General features: G+C 39.2%; 1 protein-coding gene across 3 annotated transcripts; it reads right to left on the bottom strand.

The window, feature by feature from the left end:
* Nucleotides 1-5,747: 5,747 nt before the first annotated feature.
* YEATS4 (YEATS domain containing 4) lies at nt 5,748-11,051 on the bottom strand. 3 transcript variants are annotated; one of them, XM_062491185.1, is made up of 7 exons: nt 10,924-11,051; nt 10,705-10,824; nt 10,091-10,157; nt 9,905-9,999; nt 8,436-8,528; nt 8,274-8,361; nt 5,748-6,328 (listed from the first exon to the last, which is right to left on the bottom strand). In XM_062491185.1, exons 1-7 carry the CDS (start codon nt 10,972-10,974, stop codon nt 6,159-6,161), a joined length of 684 nt encoding a protein of 227 aa, XP_062347169.1. In that variant the 5' UTR covers nt 10,975-11,051; the 3' UTR covers nt 5,748-6,158. The 3 variants fall into 3 exon arrangements, with proteins under 3 accessions (XP_062347169.1, XP_062347170.1, XP_062347171.1); XM_062491186.1 differs by lacking the exon at nt 8,436-8,528; XM_062491187.1 differs by lacking the exons at nt 9,905-9,999; nt 10,091-10,157.
* Nucleotides 11,052-24,696: the final 13,645 nt, after the last annotated feature.

Raw genomic sequence — 24,696 nt, 5'->3', positions numbered from 1 at the left:
CAGATACTGTGGAACAAGGCCAGCATTACTTCAAAAAGTTTTTTTTTTCACAAAGTCAGTCAAATGCCAAAATTAAAATCCCACTCAATTGCTTTGGTCTTATCAGATAAAGTATCTATGTGTTCACTTAATATGCCTCTCATGCATTTTATCTTTATACTTCATTTAAATATGAGAAGCAAACACATTTTATACAGTTGTTATTCTCCAATTACTACAAAAGCTTCTTGGAATCTTTGATCATGAGAATGTTGTTTCAGACCCAGTTTTGCTTTGCAATTACAAAGTGTCTCCACTGAAGTTAGTTTAGATGTAATTCTAACCCCAGTAGAGTAAACCACAGTCAGTCCTCAGAAAACCAGGTATGACTATGGAGCAGTAAAGAGATCAGAATGAACCCAAATAACTGAGTTGATTTATGTGGTGGTGGGGTTTTTTTAGACAGAAATTCCAACCAAAGCTGTAATGATAACAAGTATCTGATGTAAAACATCAATGATTTAGCATTACATGGCATTTACAAAACATTACTATTATTAAAATACAGCAAATCAGCAAATTTTATATTTTGTATCAGGGATACTAGGATAGAGGTTCAACCACAGCATTTTGGTTTCTTAGGGGTATTTTTACACAAGGCCACAGAGAAGAGATGCAGGTATATAATGGCTGCTAACTAAGTTCAACATGCTTGAATGTGCACAGCTGTTCGATGATCACAGTGTATTCAGAGCTGTCACACAAACTGTCTCTAGGTTTAGGTAAGACTGAAGAGTGAAGCTAAGAGTGAAGGTAAGAGTTTAGGTAAGATTGAACACACTCTACAGCATCAGTGTCAGATAAAGCTCAAGAAGTAACAGCAGCAGCAAAACCAAGTTACAGAGCTTTTTGTCTTGCAGATCATTTGTCTAGTATTTATTGAGTGGTGAAGTAGCTGTAGCATGGAACAGAGGAGACTGATGGAACTTATAGAGGGCAAATCTTTTGGCAATTGTGCAAAAGGCAGTGTAAAAAATAATTTTACTGCAAAGTCAACAAGAGGCCATGCAGTAGCAATGACTAGGTGACAAACTGACAAGAGGTTTGTTTAAATTTATGCATAGGGTATCTTCAGATTTCCAAAAGTCTTAGCTTAATACTTGTAAAGGAATGCTGTAAAGTTTTAACTATCTTGAAATAGAAAACATTAGTAAAGTGTTGCTTCTACTATTAAGTTGTGGCTTCTTCATTTACTGATTTATTACCTTCATTCACCAGAGGTCTGAGTGAAATTCACTCACTTCACAAGGATAGAAGGTCAGTTTCATTTAGCGAAGTACTGAGCATTTCCATCTCCAAACACAGAGGCAGAGCAATTGCAAGGGTCTAGTACCATATAGGGTCAGATTAAACTGTGAACAAAGTATTTTCAGACAATGAATCCATGAAGAGTTTTACTGCTTTTCTGCACACATTGTGTCAGCTGTTCCAAAAAGTAATGATTTTTTTTTCTTTTATCCCTGAGGGGGAAAAGAATACTAGAAAGAATTCACATCTTTAGAAATGTATCTTCTTTATTCTCAGCAAATGCACAAGGACTAGGACTCATTTCTTACTTACTAATAAAAAAAGAGCAAAGGTCTCAACACAGTTTAGTTCAAATTCAACTAGACTGTTTGCTGTTTGAAATTGTAGGCGCCTGACTATTAAATAATGTTGAGTGAATCTATCAGGATGCAGGACTAGCAGACTGACAGTAATGAGATGCTCCAAGAGTAGCAGGAACACCCAGGAGCAGCAGCCTTGTGGTTGGTGACATGCAGGCTTGGCCTGGCACACACCAAATCAGCCGTGCCCTCTGACAGGGCCATGGTTTTCTGTCATGACCCAAGGCAATGCCCATCTTCATCTAACACTGCATCTCCTGGCTGCTGCTGCTAAGGAGTATACAAAGAAGGTTCAGAGCAACCATAAAGCTTTGCAAAGCAGCAGATACTTTCATCATTTTAAGTGCTATGTAATGGATGCTGGAGTTCAGTCTGTCTAGTTTAGTCCTGTGTATTTCTTCACCATGCAAACAGACTTAACCTGTAGCAAGAAGGAAAAAAAAAAACCAGTTCCTGTTGTCCCGTGTATATATATACCTATTTATTCTACAATCATAAAAAGTTGTATAACTTCCAAAGGTAACAGGAAAATAATTCCATCTAATTTAGACATGCTTATTTACTAAGGATGCAGCTCTTTCCTGAGATGGTGGATCCTTTCAGCTTGAAACAAAAGCACTTCATTTGTTGTCTCTAATGCCCTAATCACTACATGAGGTTATGTTTTTTCTTGCCTGTTCCTTGGCCAGTCTTAGAGAAGTCTTGCAGAGCTGACTCTCCACAGCTCACCTTGGGCAGCAGCACAGGAGAGTACTCTCATAGTGAAGAACTAGAATTAAGTAATGCAGATTCAGTTTTCCTTGGCAATATTTAGCTTACAAGTAAATGCTTTACCTACTACATAAATTTCCATAAAGAAATCAGGAAATAACACCAAAAGTTAACTGCAAACTCCTCAAATGTAACTTCTCAACATGCTCCTTTTTACCTACTCAGAGTTCAGGTGGCTTGGGGCCTGAATGGAGCTTTAGGTGGAACACAGTTATCACTTTACTCAAGACAGTAATTAAAACAAAAATAACCCAGATTGATTCTTACTCTTAAAAACATAGATATGCTTTTTATTAACCTTCTAGATCAGAGGTTAAATAAAATGTGCAATTTTAAAAAAGCTGGTTTGTAGACCGACAAAAAGTGAGATTTGCCTGACATTGCAGAATTAAGATATTAAGAAGAACAAAAGCTATTAGTTACTTCAGGTGAAAGTATTTGCAAAGCAGAAGCCAGTAGTAGATCAGATGGAATTTCTTTTCTGCCCTGAAGTACAGAATTCCCCACAGGTGTGGGAATAAGAAGGGCCAGCTTCTCATTTAACAAATGAACACCTTAAAAATACAGTCATACGGGGCAGAGTAGGACAAATACTGTATATTGCAATGTTAATGAAGTTCTTTTTGTGGCCTAATCACTGACATTCAAGAGGCTTTTCCTATGAAAATCAAGAAATACATTTTAATTTTGGATGTGTATTAGTGATCTGTGTAGGCAAGACTGTTTCACTAGAAACTTACCTGACTTCAAGTGCTAGTTTAAAATATTTTAAATGGAAATAGTATGAATGTATCATAAGCGAATGTTACATAAATCCCAACTAAATATATATCTATAACATGAATTTCTCATTGTTGGTATTCTTTTCTGCCATCCTAATTCTCTTTTCTTCCCCTTCTAAGTCAATCTGTTCTTCCCTGCTGTATACAGGAAAATTAGAAGTTCCAACACATCTGGAAGCTAAAGGTTCATTTGTAGTAGTCATTAAGCAGTAAGTAGTCAACTAAGTTTATTAAGTTTATCAACATTAAGTTGTAAGAAGTAATTATTTTTACTGATGTAAAATCCTGCTATTTTGGACCTGCAGTTGAGTGCAAGCAAAGTATGCAGTCCAGTCTGAGTTATGTTTTGTGCACTCATATTGTCATATAATCTTGGCCTGAAAAAGGAAAAAGAAACAACTAAAGGCAACTGCAGAAATTTTTATTTTGATAGCTTCTTCCCAAATGAAGAAAAATTGTAAACATTCACGCTTTATTTTGTGCTTCCTGGCACAGCACACTTGAATTGTTGACAAGGCGGCTGAAAAGTTATATAACATGCAAGAGATTAATTTGGTCACCAGTACAAAAACAGACACGGGTGTTCTTATCAGATGATCAAGTCTCAAAGCAAATGAAATCAACCAAAGATATCACAGATCTGCCAAAATCCCACTAATTAAGCTGCGGTGGAGACTGGAGAATATTTTGGACATACCTGCCACCTGGTGTTTGGAAAACATCATGTCTGAAAACAACCTGAAATGCTCTTAAATCTGTATTCTCATTAAGACACAAACACTCATCAATGTATTTTATATGGATGAAACACAGGAGCAGCAAAGGTTTGGTGTTATTACCAGCACTTGTCTAGAAACAAAATGAACACGGTGCTTTACTGTTGCTTCCAGTTCCATCTCCGCTGACTACAAAAATTCTTTAACTGTATCTACACATCTCCTGTCAGATAATGGCACTTCTGTTGAGAAACATCCTGGGCAACGGTCTTATAGTACTTCAGTGTGACTGTAAACTACACTGTGCCAAACCCAGAGGCAAGAACTGAGTTGTATGAGATGGAGCTGGGTAAGAAAAGGACTAGTGATATATAATACTGGATACCAAGTAATGGGTCATTGTCTGAAATGACTGTGACGAGTATTAATTGTCTTAGATAAAACATTTTAAACGCCCAAGTCTTTCTAGTGGAAATGGAAATGACACTAATAGTTTTGCATACTTGATATGATGCTCACTGGTGAAACAGCATTCTTCAGCTGCTGCTTAAAAGGAAATTGGCTACTGAATAAAGAAACCAAAGCACTGAAGTAGCCAAAAATTGACAAATTTGGATATTCTGCACTGCTAGGAAGGATCTGTGTGGACACCAAGGTACAAGCTGCTCCTCAACATATGTGTATTCATAATAGCATAAACCAAGTATGCCAAGTTGCTGTTCTTAATGAAAACCCCAAGTCCACATACTGAGTGATGAAACTTTCACTTCAGTTTACCAAGCCATATAAAAGCCCATCAATCATCAGTTGTTTCAAATATGAAAAAAGGAGTGCTTCATTCTCAAAGGATTGATAAAATCATGTACTGATTTTTCAGGGGAACACTTGCTAGTGACTTAATTTGTGGCAAGACTTTTGTACTGAGTGGGTTATAGGGGTGGCTTCTGTGAGAAGATGCTAGAAAGCTTCCCCTATGTCCAACAGAGCCAATTCCAGATGGCTCCAGGATGGATCTGCCACTGGCCAAGGCTGAGCCCAACAGGCTGCTGATTTAAAAACGGGAAAAACAAAATCTTGCTTGGGCAGGGGGAACAGGAGCGGAGAGAGGAGTCAGGATATGCGAGGAACAGCCTTGCAGACATCACGTCGGTGAGAAAGGAGAACATGCTCCAGGTGCTGGAGCAGAGATCCACCTGCAGCCTGTGTGGAGGAGGAGCTCACACCAGAGCAAAGGAATGCCCAAAGGAGATTGTGATCCCATGGGAAACCTGCACTGGAAGGGCTCCTGTGGCCCCATGGAAAGGAGTCCACACTGGTGCAGGTTTGCTGGCAGAACTCGTGACCCCATGGGGGACTTCAAACTTCATGAAGAAATGCAGCCCATGAAAAGCTCTCCCATTGGAGAAATTCATTGAAGACTGTCTTTTGTGGGAGGGATACCAGGCTGGAGCAGGGCAAGAGTGAGAGGAGGAAGAAGTGGCAGAGATAACATTTGATTAAGTGACTGTAGTGCAGTACAAATATGAAACAAAATCCTACAAAACAGTACTGGAATAATTTGCTGCTTCTGAGCATAATTCAGAGCATTGATACATTTACAGGTGTTAAAGCAGCTTTGGGGCTAGAAACTCTTACTTGTAGATACACAAATCATTTTAAATCCTGTTTTTAGGAAGTGTTTTCACTGTGCTGATAGCAGAGAGACATGCCAAAAATCACTATAACCAGACTAAAAACAACTTGCATACCTTTGTATTTCAACCTCTGCCTTAAATCAGGATAAGCTACTTACAGCTGTTCTTAAAGCCCACAGCTAGACAGAGACAAAAACATTAAAATAAAAACTAGTAATTTTATTTTTAGCTTTAAAGATGCATCTCTAAACAATCAGTAGAAAAAAAAAGTAAAAAAAGTAAACACCAGCAGTTTGTAAAATCACGTTAAACTAATACAACACTTAATACAAAGTTTTTATACACGACTCAAATGCAGTTTTCAAAGAAAAAGTAGTCTGGTCTTCAAGACCACTTCCACTTGAAATAAATCCTTAAGTACCCACAGATTTTAACTATAAAACAAGGATACATTCTTTCTTTTTTCTTCCATTTATGGAGTTGATTGCCACAAACTTCAATCATTTGCCAGTGAAATTCTCATAGTCTCAGTTACAGAACTGAAGAAAACTCGTACAATTCCATGATTGAAGTCTTTCTATTTTCAGTACACACTCAAGTCAGCACTTGTCACATATCTTTAGACTGATCATCCTCTTCAAGTTTTCTGATTTCATTCTTTAAACAGTTGATGGTTTCACGACTTGCTTTTAGTCTTTCTTTAAGCTCAGCAATTTCAAAACTAGTCTTCTTTTTGGCAGCTTCAAGCTTCTCCCTGGTTTTCACTTCAAGATCTGCAACTGTGGTGGTAACAAAGAAAAAAATATATTTTAAGTACCATGAAATTTGATTTTTTAAAAAATTGAAACAGTAATTTGGATAACGTGTCCTGAAGAAAAAGTCTGTTACTGTCAGCCTTAGAGATTCAATGGTTGCAATCAAAATTAAGAGTCTGGATTTAAAAAAAAAAAAAAAAAAAAAAAAAGTGTTTTGCAGATTCACTCAACCCTCAGTCCAACAGTTTTGTAGGTAGTTATGCAATTAATAAAATAGTTTTCTACATTTTATTTTAAAGATTAGGTGAGGAAAACAAAATCTGGAATGGTGACAGAAAATGCGTGGGAGATTACAGAGAACTATGAGTATGTGTCACCCAGCGACAGCACATGAGGCCACAGGCACAAAATGAAACATGGGAGGTTCCCTGCCAACATCAGGAAACCTCTACTGTGAAAGTAAAGGTGGCACAGGTTGCCCAGACACGTTGGGGAATCCCCATCCTTGGACACAGTCCTGGGGAACCAGCTGTAGATGGCCCAGCTAGGGCAGGGGGTGGACAAGATGCAACCAGAAGTCCCTTCAAGCCTCCACCATTCTGTGGTTCCTTCTCCATGTACTGCAACCATTTTCTAAGTCTCACTGGAGTTTAAGTCTACGTATCTGAAAGTTTTGGTTATGCTGCCCTGCTTTTATGAATATCTGACATTAAGGATTCTATTTTTTATTATTTTTTTCATGCACAAGTCTCAGGACAAAGATGGTAAAGCCAACAAGTCTATGAAGGCTGTGGAGACAACTCACATCCCATACATATATAACTGTGGGCAGTGGCAAATATTATCTGCTTCATTAACACATTTTAAGGAAACATTTAGACAAAGAAACCACTAGCTACTGAAAGTTTCTACCTACTCCCTGGAGAAATATCCAAAAACTTTAAATGAAAAAAGTTTAAATTTGGATGTTTTTATGAATCATATTATGATACAATTTTAAAACAAAAGCTGTAACATGTAAAAATAATGAAAATCCACCTCAAGACTGGCTGAACTGAGGCAGGACATACAAGTAGCTCACACATCCACACAGCCAAGCAGACAAAAAGCAAATAAGAACCCTAAGTTTGAATGGCTTCAAACTCATAATCGCTCACCACTCTTAGCTCTAGGTGTCTGCTGTCCAAAAACTACCTGACATTTGTTGTCTACCTGACATTTGTTGTCACGTGACCATAAGGTCAGGTGAGGTGGACCACAAGAGATTGAAGTTTGTAATTAATAGGGCAGGATTTTGGCTCAATAAATACTACATCTTCTACTCTCAGAAAGCAAGTAAGAGACGAAATACAGAACAGAAATAATCACTACATGCATTACAACTTATGAACCAATGGATCTTTTAATTTCCTTAGTTCCCTTAGTATTTTAGCTTATATTTGGACACAAAAAACATTATGCTGTACTGAAGAAATATGTTATGAAATTGCCTACAGTTACTGAAGTAGAAGGGAAAAAGAGTTTTCAGACACTACTCCTTATCCACAAAGGATTGCTGCTTTGATTGCTGCTTTTAAGCATCACTAACTGTTCTGTACTTCAGGCCTTCAAGCGTGACCTTTGCTTGCAGTGCTGAACAGAACTGTACCACAGGGTGACCTTCATGTATTCTGCTTTAATTCATTTCAAAGATGTCAGACTAGATGTAGTTCATACCATCACTCTTCATACCAAGTAATTCAAAATTCCTTTTTTTTTAAGCAGCCATAGGGATAAGAAAATCTTAGAAGTTTTCAGGTTAAGTATTAATACCTTTGCAAAAGTTGAAGTTAAATTTAATGCAAAATTGCACTTTTTTTGCAGCATCCAAATCCATTGTATTGTTACAGCGCAGAAAAAAAAAACACCAAAAAAAGCAAATCCAACTACTGTTATTTCTAAAATTAAAATATTTTAATTTTCAACTTACACTCTGTTTCATGTTTATAAGCACCTAGCGTTAGTTGACGTGATGTTGTTAACAGCTGCTGCATCATTGCAGTAGGATCTTGAAATATCTAATGGAGAAAAATATATGGTATCACTAATTCTCTTCAAAATAATGTGAGGATTATATTAAGAATGTTCATACCATTTCATCATAGAATTCAGAAACTACAGTTTTCTTCCCCAGGATGGCATTGGTATCCGACTGAAAAAGCTTCAGCAAGTGATATAAAGTTACCTATGCAAAGACAGAATTTTATTAGCTAGAAATTGTAGGGAAATATAAATCTTGTTCTAGGTATCAACAAATAGTATTTGTTCCTACAAAATAACTCTATAGCATTTAAAAATATTTTAGGAATGCAAATATAAATGCCATATAGCTTCAGCAGAATTACTTGAAATTTAACATTACCTGTTAAAATATGCCAACTATCCAAAGCCTCTTGAGACTAAAAGTTTAGTGGTTTAGGACAGGTATATTAAAAAATATTTTTACCACCTTCTCTGAAAACATTTCCAAATGGGTGATTAAATTCAAACCGACTTTCTCAATGCATCACTTAGGAAGTGTTTTCTGTGACCTTATCCTCTATTCCTGAGAAAACGAAGCACCAGGGAGGCTGTGAATCGCTTTTTACTGAAATCACTATGGGGTTGCTCTTCCATCCCTGCACTGCAAATGGAGGAGCCACTGACCACCTGGCCTGTGGCCTGGGAAGAGCGCACACCGCCCACGCTTCTCCCCTTCCAAACAGGCCCAGGAGCAGTGGTGGAACAGAGCAGTACCTGACGCTCCTTGGTACTTGCTGGGAAGGAAGAACACGACAGGCTCCAAAACAGAACAGTAGCAAACCAAAACACCCAACCAACCTTAGGACAGCTTGGTCAAGCTGTGAATGGAACTAATACAAGGCAGGATGCCACTAAGCCCAACACCAAAGGAAACCCATTGTTACCGGTCGCCATGTATTCAAGAAAAAGATGAAATTTAGTTTCACTCTCATTTAGCAAAAAAAGGTATATAAAAAAGGATTGTTCATGTGACAGAAGGAACTCAATCCTTACAGAAATAAACATCATTTTCTCCTAAAATAAAGTAATCAAGTTTCCTACCTAAATCTGAATAAACAAACCTACAAGATATGTCTAAAGCACAGGAATGGAAGAAAGAAATTAATTCCAGTAGTTTATCCAACTACAGAGTTGTTTTAACCTGGTCTTCTTAGACAGGCACTCTATGCTAGCGTAGTAACCCTGCTGTTTTTTGATTTCAATCTGACAGAAAAAAGAAAACTGAGATACTCAAATATCCTAGAACTTAGAAGCTATGTGGAAGAGAAATCCTCAGTGTTTGCCCAACCCAGGTAAGGTGTAATACGTGGTCACATATTAGTAAATGTCAGAGAAGCCAAGCACAGGAAAAGCAGTCATGAATACCAGGAGTGAAGCAAAGAAAGAGGAAAATGTGACCAATCCTTAAAATAATTTTCTACAAGAACAGATTTTTATTACTTTCATGGCCAGTGAGACTTATTTTGACCAACAATTTCCTAGAGCTGTAGGCCACCACAATTAATTATTTAAGCTTTGTTAAAAGTTCAAAGTACTTACAGGTCTTTCATTTGGATCAATGAAAAATATCTTAATGATTATTTCAAATTCACCCCAGCCTGTTTCGGTGATTTCATATGGTGGTTTGGTAACAACTGCAATAGGCAACAGAGAAGTGTTAATCCCTTGATAAAACCAGAACAAAAGCCCAGTTCTAGGAACAAAATGCCGACATGCAAAACCCACCTCTTAAAGGATTACCATAGCTTTCATGCAACTTGAATTGAATCTTTTTCACATATGCAGACATGTCCTAAAACAGAAACACTGTTATTTCTGGCTATTCAGCACACCAAGCTACTATTCAGTCATCTATCCCTCTATTCCTTCTGATTTTGAACAGCATTTCTTCTGACTTTAAACATAGAAGAAAAGCAAAGTGGCAAATCAAAAAATTAGTCCTGCCGCACAGAACTGTTAGTCTTTTGTCCCAGTGAATATTCTCCAGTCTTCCCCTAAACTGGAAAGATCACTCCAAAAGAATATAAATGGAAGCGTGCCTTTGCCATGGTTTTTGGAAACCCACCAGCCTATGAGTTTCCTCTGCTTGCAGATAAAGACCCCCCTGCCCTTTCCTCGAATCCCGGCTTTTCTAACCCCCACATCCCGGTGCTGCTCGGCTGGAAAAGCCGCCTAGGATCACGGAGTCCAACCCTTAACCCACGGCCACCACTAAGCCATGACCCCAAGGGCCACATCCACAGGCTTTTTGCGCGCTTCCAGGGACGGCAATTCCCCGGTTTTCCAGAGCGCCTGTTGCAAACCCTGCGCAGCCTCTCGGGGAAGCGGCCCTCCTGTACCTCGTTCCGGTACGGCTTCACGTACACCGTCCACTGGTGAGTGTGACCATCCTCCTCCCGCTTCTTCCCGAAATACCGCGCCACGTTCCCGTACACGATCGGCTTCACGATGGTAACGCCCTGAAAGAAAAGGCACACAGGCGGACACGGCGCGGTCAGAAAGGCGCTGCCGCGCCGCCCCCGGGGCCCGAGTTCCGCCGGCGGTCGCCGAGGCCGCACCTTCACCCTGCCGCCGGAGTCAGGCCCGAACTCTGCCATTCTCTTGAACATATTGCCCGGGGGCGCCGCCCGCCGCCGCCCGCCCCGCCCGGCCTCGCCGCCTTCTCCCGCCGCCGCCGCCGCCCCGAGACCGCCATGCCCCGCGGCTTCCGGGGCGGGGCCGCGCCGCTGCCGGCCGGGCGGGGCGGGGCGGGGCCTGCGCCGCCTCAAAGGCACACGGGCACGGAAGGGAGCGCGAAGGGCGGCCCGTGCCGGCCCCCGTGCCCAGCGCGGGCACACCTTCCTGCGGCTTCCTTTGAGCTACGCCGGGGTGCTCGAAGCCTCATCCACAGAGGCCTTGGAACACTCCCGGTGGTGGGGCATCCGCAGCTACTCTGGCAACTGTTCCAGGGCCTCAGCACCCTCACAGGGGAGAATTTCTTCCCAAGATCAATTTTTTAATCAATCCTCTTACAGTTTTAAAGCCATTCCCTCTCGGCTTGTCACTATATACCTTTGCAAAAAGTCCCTCTCCAGCTCTCTCACAGGCTCCCTTAGGTAGCGGAAGTCTGCTCTGAGGCCTCCCCGGAGCCTTCTCTTCTCCAGGCTGACCCCAGCTGTCTCGGGATGAGTCTGACGGGTCCTTCACTTGTGGAGTTGCTCCCTGCCCCAGCTGCACTCTCCGGCCAGCCCAGCTCTGTCTGTCCCTGTGATGACTGGAGAAGTCGGTGGACTCCCCTGGGGAGCTGCATACAGATGCTGCCTACAAAAACCATTTTCCAGAGCATCCTCCCTCCCGTGGCCCTCCAATGCCTGTGCTGAGACTCCTGACAGACAAGAAGACAGTGAACATCATGCCTAACCCTCTCCCAGAGAGCAAAAATTTCCTACCCTGTTCCTTGTATGAACTAGATTGTGTGAACAGCACCAGCACTGCTCAGCTCTGAAATGTTAGAGCGTTTTTATTAAAGCAAGTGGCAAGACTGGCAGCTGGGCCAGGCTTTTACAAGTGATCAAGCTCTGTCTTCAAAGAAAAATGTCCTGAGGTTAATCTAATTAATAACTGGTTTCTGTGGAAGACCGACTATGCCATGAACAAGATGAACAAAATGGAGAATGGTGCAGTTCCTGATCTAAAGAAACCTTTTCCTCCCACATGCTCATGACTACCCTACAGATCTCCCTTTGGGAAGGGTGTGCTCAAATATTTCTGCTTTGGTTTTTAAAGACAGAGGTGTAACCAACCTTTGTTAATCTGTCAGAAAGAGAACAGGATTTAAGAGCATCAAAAACTTCATCAGAAGCAATCATACAAACCTTGTTAAGGCCCCATCTGAAAAAGAGTGCACCTTTCTGTTAAAATAGTATATAATAAAATGGGTTGGGAGGAACCTTAAAGACCACCTAGTTCTCATCCTCATCCCTGCTGTGCCAGACCTTCCACCAGACCAGGCTGCTCAGAGTCCCATGCAACTTGGCCTCAACCACTTTTCCAGGAGTGGAGCATTCAGAACTTCCCTGGGTAACCCATTCCAGTACCTCACCACCCTCATACTGAAAAATTTCTTCTTAATATCTAGTGTATTATCTCCTGTTAAAAAAAAAACAAACAACCAACCAAACAAAAAAAAACCCCAAAAACCCAACAAACCAAACCAAAAACAAAACAAAATAAAAATGAAAGGCAAATATGCAAGAACGGGGCAAATTGGTGCCATGTTCACCATGCCTAAACACCATGTGCCTTAAAGAAAGTCAGAGCCTCTTTAAACAAATTTACCAAAATAAAGGTAGAGAAAGTATTAACTAGCTGTTGGAAATGCCTTAGGGGGTTAAGCAAGATGGGAAGGGAAATAGCAAGAGGATGAGCAGTATCAGTACAAAATTGAGGTTAATATAATCTAGCCAAGAATAAACTCAGGCAGCAATTTCCTTTTGTAACCCCTGGAGCATGGGAGGAGCAGGATAGATGTCCTGTAAGAAGTGCAGGAGCAAACACCCCAGACAGACCCTGTGAGGTTTTAAGATAAAACACAGAGGAAGTTAAATGATGCAGTTGCCTGCCCCAGGACAAGACTGAGCTTCATATCCTAGGCAACATTTTCCAGTCTTTCTTGCTCTTTTGCTTTCTTGTGTCCCTTGCAAGGAAGTATGGAAGGCTAAAACACACCCACACCTTTCCCAATATTTTACCTGTAAGTATGGCCAATCATAGAGCTATAGGTTGATTGAAATAAATTCCTTTTTTAAACCTGATACAAAGATTTGTTCACCAAAAGAATGGTTAATGGATTTATTATCTGAATATTCCCAGGCTTGAATGTTATTACTAAGATGGAAGCACATCTAAGAAAAGAATTGGCAGAACTGGAGAAACTGGGACTGGATGTGCTCTGTGCCAACTGGAAAAGGAAATCATCTCAAATGGAGAGGGTTTCAAGGCAGTCACTGAATTTCAGAGGCAGATTGTGGCTAAGGAGGGAAAACCTTTGTTGGAACATGTGGAATGAGAAGAATCTGCATAACAACATGACACAGGAAAGGCTGGAAATTGATGGGATTGTTTGAACTAGACCACGTTAGGCAGGTTCCTGTGTAGCAAAGGGCTGGGAGTACCCTGAAGAACCTAAGTGCTGAAATCTGCTTCTACCAACCTGTTTTTGGGAGCTGCTGCACATGATCTGCCATCATGCTGTAACTGTTGGGCCCAGCCTCTGTCCAAGAGTGCAGTTCAGGTGAAGTTTTTTCATATGCCACTGCTGTGAAAGGAAAGAGCTGCGAAAGAGGGAGGTGGCTGCTCCTCCGAGCCGAGCCCCTCACCTGCCCGCTGTTCTCAGATGGCACACACAACACTGGACACTGGCATACACAACAAATAATGAACAACTTCCCATTCCAAACTCTTGACAAAATTACCAGGTTCCTCAGCATTCCAAGATTTTATTCCAAAATTGTGGGTTTTACTTTTCCTTTTTTTAAGTTCAAAAGAGATGCTTACATTTTTATTCTTTGTAAGGGGATTACATACAATCTCACAGGAGCTGACCTTGCAGAAGTGTCACGTAAGATTTTCCTCAAACTTCTTCCAACCCTGGAAAGGACAAACTGAGTGGGTGATTCTTGGGTGCTCCAAGAATCAAGTGCAGCTGGAGGTAGCACAAACCTGGCTCCAGCAAGGAATGGTATACCACCATCTCTCTCACTAACCCTGTTTTAACAGACTACTAATTTAATTTGATGGTAATGTGGTTTTGGCACGTTGCTACTTTTTCCCCTAAATAAAGAGTTGCATTTTTAGAAACCTTTCCTTCTTCGGTAATGTACCCAAGTACCTCACTCGCAGTTAAAAATCTGAACTAGCTATTGCTATAATTATAACTCAAAAAAAGGGAGAGATGATAATGTAGAGGTTCACATTTTATTTCTAAATTATTTTTGAGTAAAAGGCATAAAACTGACTTTAAAATATTATAAATTGCCTAACTAAATGGAACAGGCAGGAGATAACTTGGAATTAAAAGGACACAGTAGGAATGCTACATGACAAAATAAGTTATTTTTCTGAAGTATCATACTGTTACTACTAATTAATACCAAGAAAATTTTCCTGGACTCCTGTTGAGATAGAAGCCAGCCAGCAGATAGCTTTAATCTTATGGAGAATTCATATTTACATAGGAAGCTCAGAATACAGCTTTTTACAGCTGCTAGTAAAACATTGGCCTTCTCTGACTCTTTTTATTTCAAAGTACTCCATGTACTAAAAAAAGAACACAGCAACAATTTAGACATTATTTTCAACAGATTATTCTGGAGGAATCTGTTAACTATTCTACACTATTCAACATTTTCAATACCCTTACACTACAGGTCTTTGAGAAAGTAGGGGCTATGAACCTTCATCTTGCAAATATTCCAGGCTAAATCACTCTCAAGAAAGTGAGAACTGCAGTTTTAATTACATCTAGGCTCCAACTAACTTTCTGAGGTGGGAGTCCAAGTCCCTTACAACTTGACCCATGAATAAGGATTCTGTTTGGCATGAATGGTCTCTGTTTCTATCCCCTCCCACCAGTGTGGACCTATAACATCCAAGGAGAGCCATGTATTTTTTAAAAGAAGCAGTCTGCAGATTGTAAAAGGTGGCAAGGGTAGCTGCCTGTCACAAGAAGTAATAAATGCCTGACAGGGAAACGGGACACCAGTGAGCCTCAGAAATCAGGAACTCCATAGAGCTCGCTGCTCCTTCAGAGGCAAATGCTGCCTGTTCCACAGGGGAACCCATCCATCTTCAGAGGGGTTTTAGCATGCATTCCACTACAGGCAACATTTTATCTACCTGTGTGGACAGTATCTTTTCCCAGCATCTTTAGCATCAAAGAAAGGTTTCTAAGCCTTGAAATATTTCAGTACCAGTGTATCATATAGGGAAACACACACAGGAATTTAAGAGCAGTGCACTCACAAGGCATTCAAACAATAAACAGGGACCTTTTCACGAGGGGTCAAGGCAAAGAAAATGCAGCTTGCTTATTTTGTGGAAAAGGAGAGCAAAAAGTGACTGCTATTTTCTTGAACTTAGGACAGTTGAGGATTATTACACCTAGTTCTGAGAATGCAGACACAATTAATGAGATTACTAATTAAGTGAAGCAGAGGGGGTTTTTTTGATGCCACTAGATGGCAGAAAGAGCCCTTTTACACTCCTTGATCACATCTACACCATTTTGAACACACCCTTACAGGACACCTAGGGGCCCATCTTAACCACTCAGATGCAGGTTAAGAGAAAAAAATCTACTTAATGACTGCCAGTGCTAAGTAGATTCAAGGAGTTTTTTAAAAAAAAAAGTTCAGCAATTTATCATTTTTAAAACCATCTCTTGCACTGGGTCCTTTCTGTAAAGCTGAGAAGACTTGTTTGAGAATAAATTAATTTTACTTTCCATTTACACCAAAGGAACTGGATTTACAAGACTTCCAGCAGTCTGATGGGAAGCAAAGTGCTAAAAAAATTCTGCAAATTGTTCAGAAGAGATGCACAAACAGGTTCAGAGTGAATTAACTGAAAGGAATAACTATCTTCTGTCTGCAGCAAAGAGCTGCTTCTACTGGGCTGCATTTGTTTTTCATTGTCTCTCCAGGAACAGAAAGCATGGAGGAAAAAACTAGCAAAGTTTTCATCAGTTCCTTGAACACCATATACTTTATGTTCCAGCATTAAAAGCGTGAGCTGCTCTGCATTTGTCTTCTATATTACACATTATGTATAACACAGTGTCACTTGTCTGATTCACTTTATGTATAACACAGTATCACTTGTCTGATTCACTTCACACTCAAACTAAGTCATTAAAAAACTGTCCAGCAGAAGAGCTTAACTGCACCAGCCCTTCTCCCTCCCTCATCCCAAGGACAGCACCACACCTCTCAAGCTTGCAACATCCTTGACCAAGGTGCTGCATTCCCCAGCTGTCTCTCCACACAGTACTGCTTCTGCACCTTTCACAAACCCCTCCTTTCTTCTCCAGGCTAAGAAAGGAAATACATTCCCACCTCACTTTCACTTTGTGTATTTCTGTTGTCTCTTTTATACATGTTCCAGCAAGTTACTTTTCCTGGACACAGAGCAGGCTTATCATCTCATTCCCAGCTGTTTACTTACATTTTACAGATGCCATCACTTGCTTTTGTATCTTCCTAGAGATAAAATAGCTTAATATTCAATGTGACAGGTAAGTTTTCCTTCTTACATAGTTCCAGTTTATCTGTCCATCTGTTACATAAAAAAGTCTCCTGAGCAGCTGCAGCCTTACCTATACTCATAGAACATGAATGAGCATCATGTCATAAAGTCTTCACTACATCTGGAGTAATCCCATTGCATGCATGCAGAAAGTAGTGTCATGCTGCAAGTACTTTAGGATACGCTAAACCCATTGTCAGAGGTGTTAAGTGTGCAGACTACATTCCTTTAACAAATATGCTATGCTGACCAGGATCTTACCTTTAGAAAAACGCTAACTTGGCAAAACTCCTTTCTCAATTGACTACTTTAAGTATCTAGGAGTATGACCTAGATATATAGGCCATGTGTATATATATCCATGCAGGATATATACTGCAGGCCTTCCAGGAGACTGAGCTAAATCCCAATGCAAAACAGAGGTCCTAGCCCCAAAATTATTAAAACAGTTTTTCCTCACCTTGTGTGTCATGATTTGTTATAGTCCAGGATTTCAGGGTACAGACACTCAGGTGCTTCCGTCAGAACTTCATGTAATAATGCTTGTAAAAAAGCCATCTTTGTGATGATGAACTACACTACCTCTGTCTTTTACTCAGCCTGTACTGGACGAACTTACCTCTTCTAGCTTCATAGATTCTGCTGTGCTTATTTGGATGTTTGATTTGCTTTCTGCTGCTCCTCTCTTTTGCAGCTTACCATTTTCCCTGGATAAGCTGCAGTGTTATGAAACTGCCTGAATGATGAACCAGAGGAAAACGAAACGACAGAGAACAGCACTAATACTCCTAAAATATTACCCCTAAATTATTAGTACAAATCTAAGCTGTCTTTGCAGCCCAAGAAGAGGGTTAAAAAAAGACACTTCCAACTACTTACTCAGTACCTGCTTCCCTGAAGGTGCTCAAGATGTTTCACTTCCAGAGACAAATTTTTAAAACTAAAGCCTCTCTCTGATCAGTAACTCCTGAACTGACAGCATATAAAGCAAAACACCAGCTTTGTGAGAGAACAAACTTCAGTAATGCTTTCAATGAGGCTGGTGCAGAAAAGGAGCAGCAGCAAAAGGGAAGACAACTTCTTCCTGTAAAAACATCTGAGGAACTCAGCTGTCTCATTGCCTGGTATGCAGAAACTACAGCAGATGTCCACAGGAACACCAGAGCTCTCACAGAAGTTCCTACAGTCCAGTAATGCCCCTTCGATTGCAGTTACTGTAAGAACAGAAGGCTCATACAACTATTTCAGGCTCCCCTGCCAAACCTCATAAATGCATTCCATCCCCCTCTCCTCCCAAAAAACTAACAGTCAATAAGGGCCACACAATGAGGTTACTCAGCCCAGTACAGCCATGTTCAGTAAAAGGTTTATCCTGGTGCGGGTGATTTTGGGGTTTAGGCATTTTTCAGAGGACATGATAGATGGGAAGAGTTAGCTCTCTTTGCTGAGGTGGCAGAGAGAAAGCTTCTGCTCCAACTTCATTGCTAAGCACTGGAGACTCTCCAGTCAGACAGAAACTAGCAAGGACAGTAATCTGAAGCCTAGATTCCACCAGGATCTCTTCCCCCCAGCTCACCTAGGCCTTTGGGCCTTATAATCTGCAGCAGTTATGAAGAAGACCCTGAAAGAGGTTGGAGGCAAGGTCCTTACAAGCAGAACTGAGCTAGAACATTTTCCTAGTGAGTGGAAATTATTTCCATGTCTGCAGCTCAAAGGATAGTATTTTCCCTAGGGAACTCTCATGGAAGAAAACAAACCCCATACTTGTTATATTAGCTTCCCCATTCTCTAATACCATTTCAAAGCATACCTTGATGGTCTTCCGTCCTGGTTAGTTGACCTATGCTTGAACATCTCCACAACGAGTTCATCCATGTACTACTGAATCCTCACTGTGTTTATCTTATACATCCCATGTTTTGGGGACAGGATGCTTTACACTTGTCTCTTATTTCAGCAATTGGAACTGCTGAGCACCCTAACCTGGAGGAAAATTGTAGGAAGATACTTTCAAAATCAGAGAGTTCACAATGATTTCCCCGTCTGATCTTAATGCAGAAGGAAGCCTGGAGTCCCCTGAACCCCACCAGCCACAGCCTAACACCATTTCCACCTCTGAATTTTCATGTGGCCAATGAAACCAGGCTACAATACCCAATCACGTTAAAAACTCAGGTTGTTACGGTGAATTCTGACACAGTACAGTAAACTCGGTGGCCAAGTTGGCTTTCCTATCCTGTTGCTTGCTATTTGGACAAATAATGTCTGAGCCCTTTAGAGTAAGTGAATGTTATTTCCATTATTTCAGGTTTGGATCACTACCCAAAGAAATTGAAGTTAATTTTCTGATGAACATTTAGTTTCTTCTGCAGAGACCTGTACAGTTACCCACTGGGTTTAAATACAGTCATGAATGTTGTGTTCTTCCAAGCCAATCAGATTAAATTTTATTTTTTGAAAATATTATTTATGAAATTATATTTTTTTCCCAAATGAACACCAGCATGCTCACATCATCGTACAACTGTCAAATGTGGTTTGCAGAGGCTCACCACAGGCCAAAGGTGGAGCCAACAGCACAGAAAATGATACCAGTAAATCTAAGATGGCACAGTGGATACAGCTCATTTTGTGCCAGAATTAATGAACTTTGACAAGTGCTATGAATTATGGAAGTTCACCACTAGAATGGCACAGTATGGCAATGCAGGTGGCTTCGTGTATGTAACACAGAGATACTTTTTATGTAACAATGTTCTGCTTTAGCAGTTAAAACACTTGCCCATGTAACCCCAGTATCAAAAGTAGTTTCAAATCATCAGAGGATGGATACTGTCACTGGTATCAAACCAATGTCTTGCATGACATGAGCTGGCAGCAGTTCAACCTGCCATACAGCTGTTTTACAACCGCTGCGTTTAACACACACATGCTTTGCAATGATTAACATTTGCCAGATTTAGTCAAAGCAAGAAACCAGATTAAAAAGTTCTATCATTAGCGGTTTAATGCCTCCTACAGAGAAAGCCCACAGCTACAAACATTATTACACTGATTTTTAGTCTGAAAATGTAACATTAAGAGACTGAAATTGCTTTATGTACATGCTTATTTTATTTCCTTTAGTTAACACACTTCGTGTGTGTCACTGTATTTTATAGAAAAATAAGATCAGCTTTAAAAACTCTGCACTCGTCACTGGTTGTAAACTGCTACAAGTCCAGATAAGGACAAGAGCTAGTATAAACTATTTCTAGATTCAGAATTAATTACAGCACAGAATCTAGCTGTAACAATCTTAGAATGTCCACCCTCCAAGTTTTAATGTCTGAAAATTTCAAGTCTGGCAATAATGAGAATTGCAAAGAAATTACACAAACTGAAATGAAGACAGACAAAAGTATTTTTTAATATAAAAATGTCTTTATTTCTTCAATACAAGGTAAACTACTATTGCAGTTTAAGACCAACACAAAAGTTGGACAGCAAATTGCTTAACAGTCTCCTAAAGGCTGAAAAAAAGAAACCTATGAAAGCTAAAAGTTGTGCAATATTTCAAGTATAACATCTAAAAAAATGAAATTATCTCTAAACTTACAGATTATTTAAGTACCTCTGCTGAAAATGTATTGAAATCCACATTTGCTAGGATACCATCTTACCTGGTGGAGAAATATAGGTCTCAAAAAAACTCCAGTATTCAACAGACTCTTTGGCCTGCCAGCATCAGGGAATTGTTTACTATATATATAAAATCCTTTGGAGTCAGGCATTCTGACAGGCAACCATTTCCTTACATTTTGCATTATAATCCTGCATTCCAGCTTGGACAACCCCTCTCCTGTATTTCAAACTATTTCTTGAATATTTTACCCATATATCCTTGTGCAAAACCAGGAACCAGGAAATCGAATGGTACAGGAAGACAATACAGCCTTTTGTTTAGAAAGTCAGCTGGTAATCATAAAAATGTTACAGTTTACCAAATAGGAATGTATTTCACCTTTAAAACACTTGACTTTTTTCTTTTTTCCTTTATTATTTTAAAAAAGGACAACTGCTGTAGTAAGGAATATGAATTTGCAACCATTTATATTTATAAAAGCACACACATTCCTCATTTTCTTACATCTGAAGATCAAAGGAATGTCTGTTTCATAGTGTGATAATATGCACAGTTTAAAATATTTTCTATTACAAAATATTGTGTACAAGAGGGTGAGGCTGAAGTCTATTGAATATACTCTAAAGTGTTATTTCTAAAATCATGTAAAAAATCACATTAAATGGTACAAATAGATGGAAATTTTTACAACTTAAGTGCTCCATTCCATCAGGATCAAAGGTATACTGATTACTCTTTTCAAGAGACTTGTGTAAAATTAGTGTATTTAGAAGATTTAAGCACAGGCATAGGCATCATCCCAGAACCCACTGCAATCACTGGGGCTACAGAAAGGGTTCAAGAATTAACAAATGTGTCTTATATAAATGGAATAAGGAGCTTTATAGTATTTTCTCCAACACAGGGGAAAACAAATCCCATAAGATCATCAAACCAAGGAACTCCTATATCCCAAACTGCTCCTTAGTAAATTTATTCTCTAAAGGTAAACAGAAATCTAAAAATACATGGGATGCCAGACTTTAATGGGGTATGGGGAGGGAAGGGGAGGAAGGTGAAACAACTACAAAACCAAAAAACCCCCAACTCAATACTCCCATCCACCCCAAGCCAGTCTGAAGTATAAATTGCAAGGCATCATAATTGCAAGAGACAGTATTTCTGCATAAACATCATAATTCATCAGCATGCTGCAACGATTATGTTCAAGACCTGTGCAGTCAATTACCAAAATAATCTGAATCTCATCTGAATCCACACTGCTTCTTTTCTATGTTAAAATTTTGGAAATAATTCAAATTAATTCATTTTTTCATATGGACACTAACCTGCACTTTCCTTCTCTGAAATCTTGAAGGGTTTGTATTTCAACGCAGAAGCAATTTAGTGTCTCAGATCTCTGAAGAGTACAAGTCCTAAATGTGCATGTTTTGTATTTAGATCTCCATGACTGACAGTATCTTAACGAGCACTGTGATAGGAAATTTAAGGCTGTATCTCAGCTTATACAAGAACCAAAGAGAATTTTAACAGGCCAGGTATAAAATTCTATAAATAAAAATGGGAGCAATGTCTGTTTAACCTGTACATAAAGAGCAAGTGGATAAGGAAAGAAAATCAGGAATTAAGTATTTCTACAAAGAATGCCATGTATTTTACTAGAAACACAGATGACAAGTATATACAACATTTAAATCTCCAATTATCCACATACAACTAGGAAAAAAACATTTACAAGGGTTTGGGTATGCAACTAAACAATCAGGTAAAAAAAAATACAGTTAGAAAAACTAAGCCTCACCGATTTCAAGGGAACAAAACCAGAAAGTACTCAGTCAATAAAGAAAAAGCTAATGCCTAAATTTAATAAAAATACCTTGTTTAACACAAAAAAAACAACAGCTATCCAAGCTTATAAGCCACACTGTAAATAAAAAATGTGAAGTTCTGACAAACATTTTTCAAAATGCAAGCAGAACAAAAATTATTGGCACAGAAAGCAAAAAGGGAATGAGGAAAGGAAAAAAAAAAAGACTGTACAGTTTCCAAAATGCAATGTTCTTCTTAAGTACTTTGACCTGTCAAAACGTATAGTCCTGTAAAAATGTTACTTTAAAAAAAACACCCTCTACTTCTAAAAAACAAACCATCAAAACAAATTCTGTTGGTAAAGCACTACCACATCTAAGTCACCACTTGTTAGTTTTGTCTTTCAAGATAAAGGACATAGCCTTAAGATTATATTTTCAGTGTTGCTTATAAACTCAATACTTGAAAACAATGAAGTATTTCCTCATAGATTGTTTCATCCTTTCATCAGCAAAAGGAAATGAAATACAACTGAATGGATATTAAACAGCAGTAGCCACCATGGCATCACCACCAGTCAGCAAGTTTCCAAACTGCTGTTTCCTGCATGTGCACAGAAAATTGCAGGAACCTTTAGTAAACTATGACTCGGTAAAAATTCTACTACAGATCCAGTTATACATGATGTACATTAGGCATATTCCTTTTTGGTGTCTATCAGGGTCTTTGGATTTTTTTCTGTACATTTTTTTGTTTTATAAAAAAAAATCTAACAAAGGAAGGAAGCTCACAACAAGAATAGGGTATTATCTAAATTGCAACACAGTACATTTATCAGTTAAAAGTAAGAATTTGGAGAATGGGCAGAAATAATTGGCTTCATATAGGGATCTTATCTCTCAGGTGACAATGGTCACTCTGTTTAACTTATGTTATTTACCTCCTGCTATTCCCATTGCCAGCAATGGAAATATATGAGTGAGAAATTATACTCTATGTAAAAAGAGCAACAGTCTCAAATCTATTTCAATGTGGACTAAAATATCAGATCCTACATAAAATGCTTGTGACATTACTTTTTTTTATTTTAAAATTTAAGATATCTATGCAATGGAACATTACTTACCTGCTGCTCTTCCAGTATTAGCTATTCCCCAGTTAACTGCTACAGGCAGGTAATTTCTTCCTTAAAATTATTACACACAGTAGTAAACAATGTTTTTAAGTAAAGAAGAAAAGTTACAATAGTAATGTTTGTAACCAATACCTACTTACAAAAAAAGCAAGAAGTGATTCATGACTGGCTTGATACAACTTTCAGTTTTACAAAATTGTTAAAGGCAGTTTTCATTTTCAAACAGGATTAAACAAACACGTGAAATATCTTCTCAGTAGCAAATAGTTCAATAAACACCAGTGACCCCATGCATGAGGAACTGAGGTACACAATTTAAGAAAAAAAGGAAAAAGGGGTGAGTCTGAAGCTGTAGCCAAGTCAACAGCATCAACCTGGCTGCAGGAGACCTGGTTGAATAGTAAGTGCCAAAAATATTAGAGCATTTCAGGCTTATGCAAAACTTCTGCAGTTGCACAAGCTACTGGTCCCAACTCAGTAAAGCATAAAAATCACTCATGTATGCAAATACAACACTTAAAGCATATGTTTACATTCCTTGAAATCTATGAAATATAAGCACATGCTTTATGTGCTCTGGAAAACCAAACTGATTTAAATGCTTTCCTGAACAGGGCAACATTTTAAGTCAGCTGTAAAATCTTCAAAACTGGTAAAAAAAAGAAATCAAGAGGCTTCTAAGAGTTGCCTCTTAAAGCCATCTGAGGTCTTGAAACTTTACTTAAAACATTAAGGGCAGCTACCTGAACAAGTGACAATTCCAAGAGTGTGTCTGTTACATAACGTTTTACAATAGACTAAAAGTGAGCCTTTGTGCAAGGCTGACAGAAATGAAGCTTTTGCAGCTTTTATGAAATTTCTATTAGCTTGCATTGCACACCTGATGAAATTTACAACAAATTCTTTAATTTGAAGCCTACTTTCACTGAGTGCTCTATTAATTTGTTTTCAGATAAATTTACAAAACCTCATCTGACAAATTTAATCAGTGCCATTTTTTGCTAAGACATTTAAATATTGCCCACTGGTGAACAAGAACATACAAATGTACCTTCTCTTTTATATGCATGTGTGAGTAAACCCCAAAGTATTAAGAAAATACCAAACCCATGAAGTCATAAAAATGGTAACATCTTGTTTCTTCTGGCACATTTCTAATATACAACTATGTACAGACTGCTACGGCCTTGGGGGTGGACAGGGAGCACACACAAGCACTATTACTATAAAACTGTAAACAACTGCAGGATTTTGGGTGTTTTAAACCTAACCTTTCTACCCCTTGTTAAGGGCAGTTTATGTTCATATTAATAGTTTAAGTTTACATTAACTGTAGTGTCAATCAGGATCAAGGCTGTATGAGAGACAAAATTTTCAGTGTGCTAAAAATCACAGACCTGGGTCTATCTCTCCTCAGAACAACTGACCACAGAGGGCTGCAGTTTTTACAGTTTTATAAGTCAATCAGCAAATTCACAA

Source organism: Cinclus cinclus, chromosome 4 (genome assembly GCF_963662255.1).
Source record: "Cinclus cinclus chromosome 4, bCinCin1.1, whole genome shotgun sequence".
Classification (NCBI taxonomy): domain Eukaryota; kingdom Metazoa; phylum Chordata; class Aves; order Passeriformes; family Cinclidae; genus Cinclus; species Cinclus cinclus.
This window is presented reverse-complemented; position numbering and strand designations above follow the sequence as displayed.

Coding starts and splice junctions, on each gene's coding strand:
- YEATS4 (XM_062491185.1), bottom strand. CDS start 10,974: ATGTTCAAGAGAATGGCAGAGTTCGGGCCTGACTCCGGCGGCAGGGTG. Junction 10,158..10,704: donor TGAAGCCGTACCGGAACGAG/GTACAGGAGGGC, acceptor TTTCTGTTTTAG/GACATGTCTGCATATGTGAA. Junction 8,362..8,435: donor CTGAATTCTATGATGAAATG/GTATGAACATTC, acceptor TTTCTCCATTAG/ATATTTCAAGATCCTACTGC.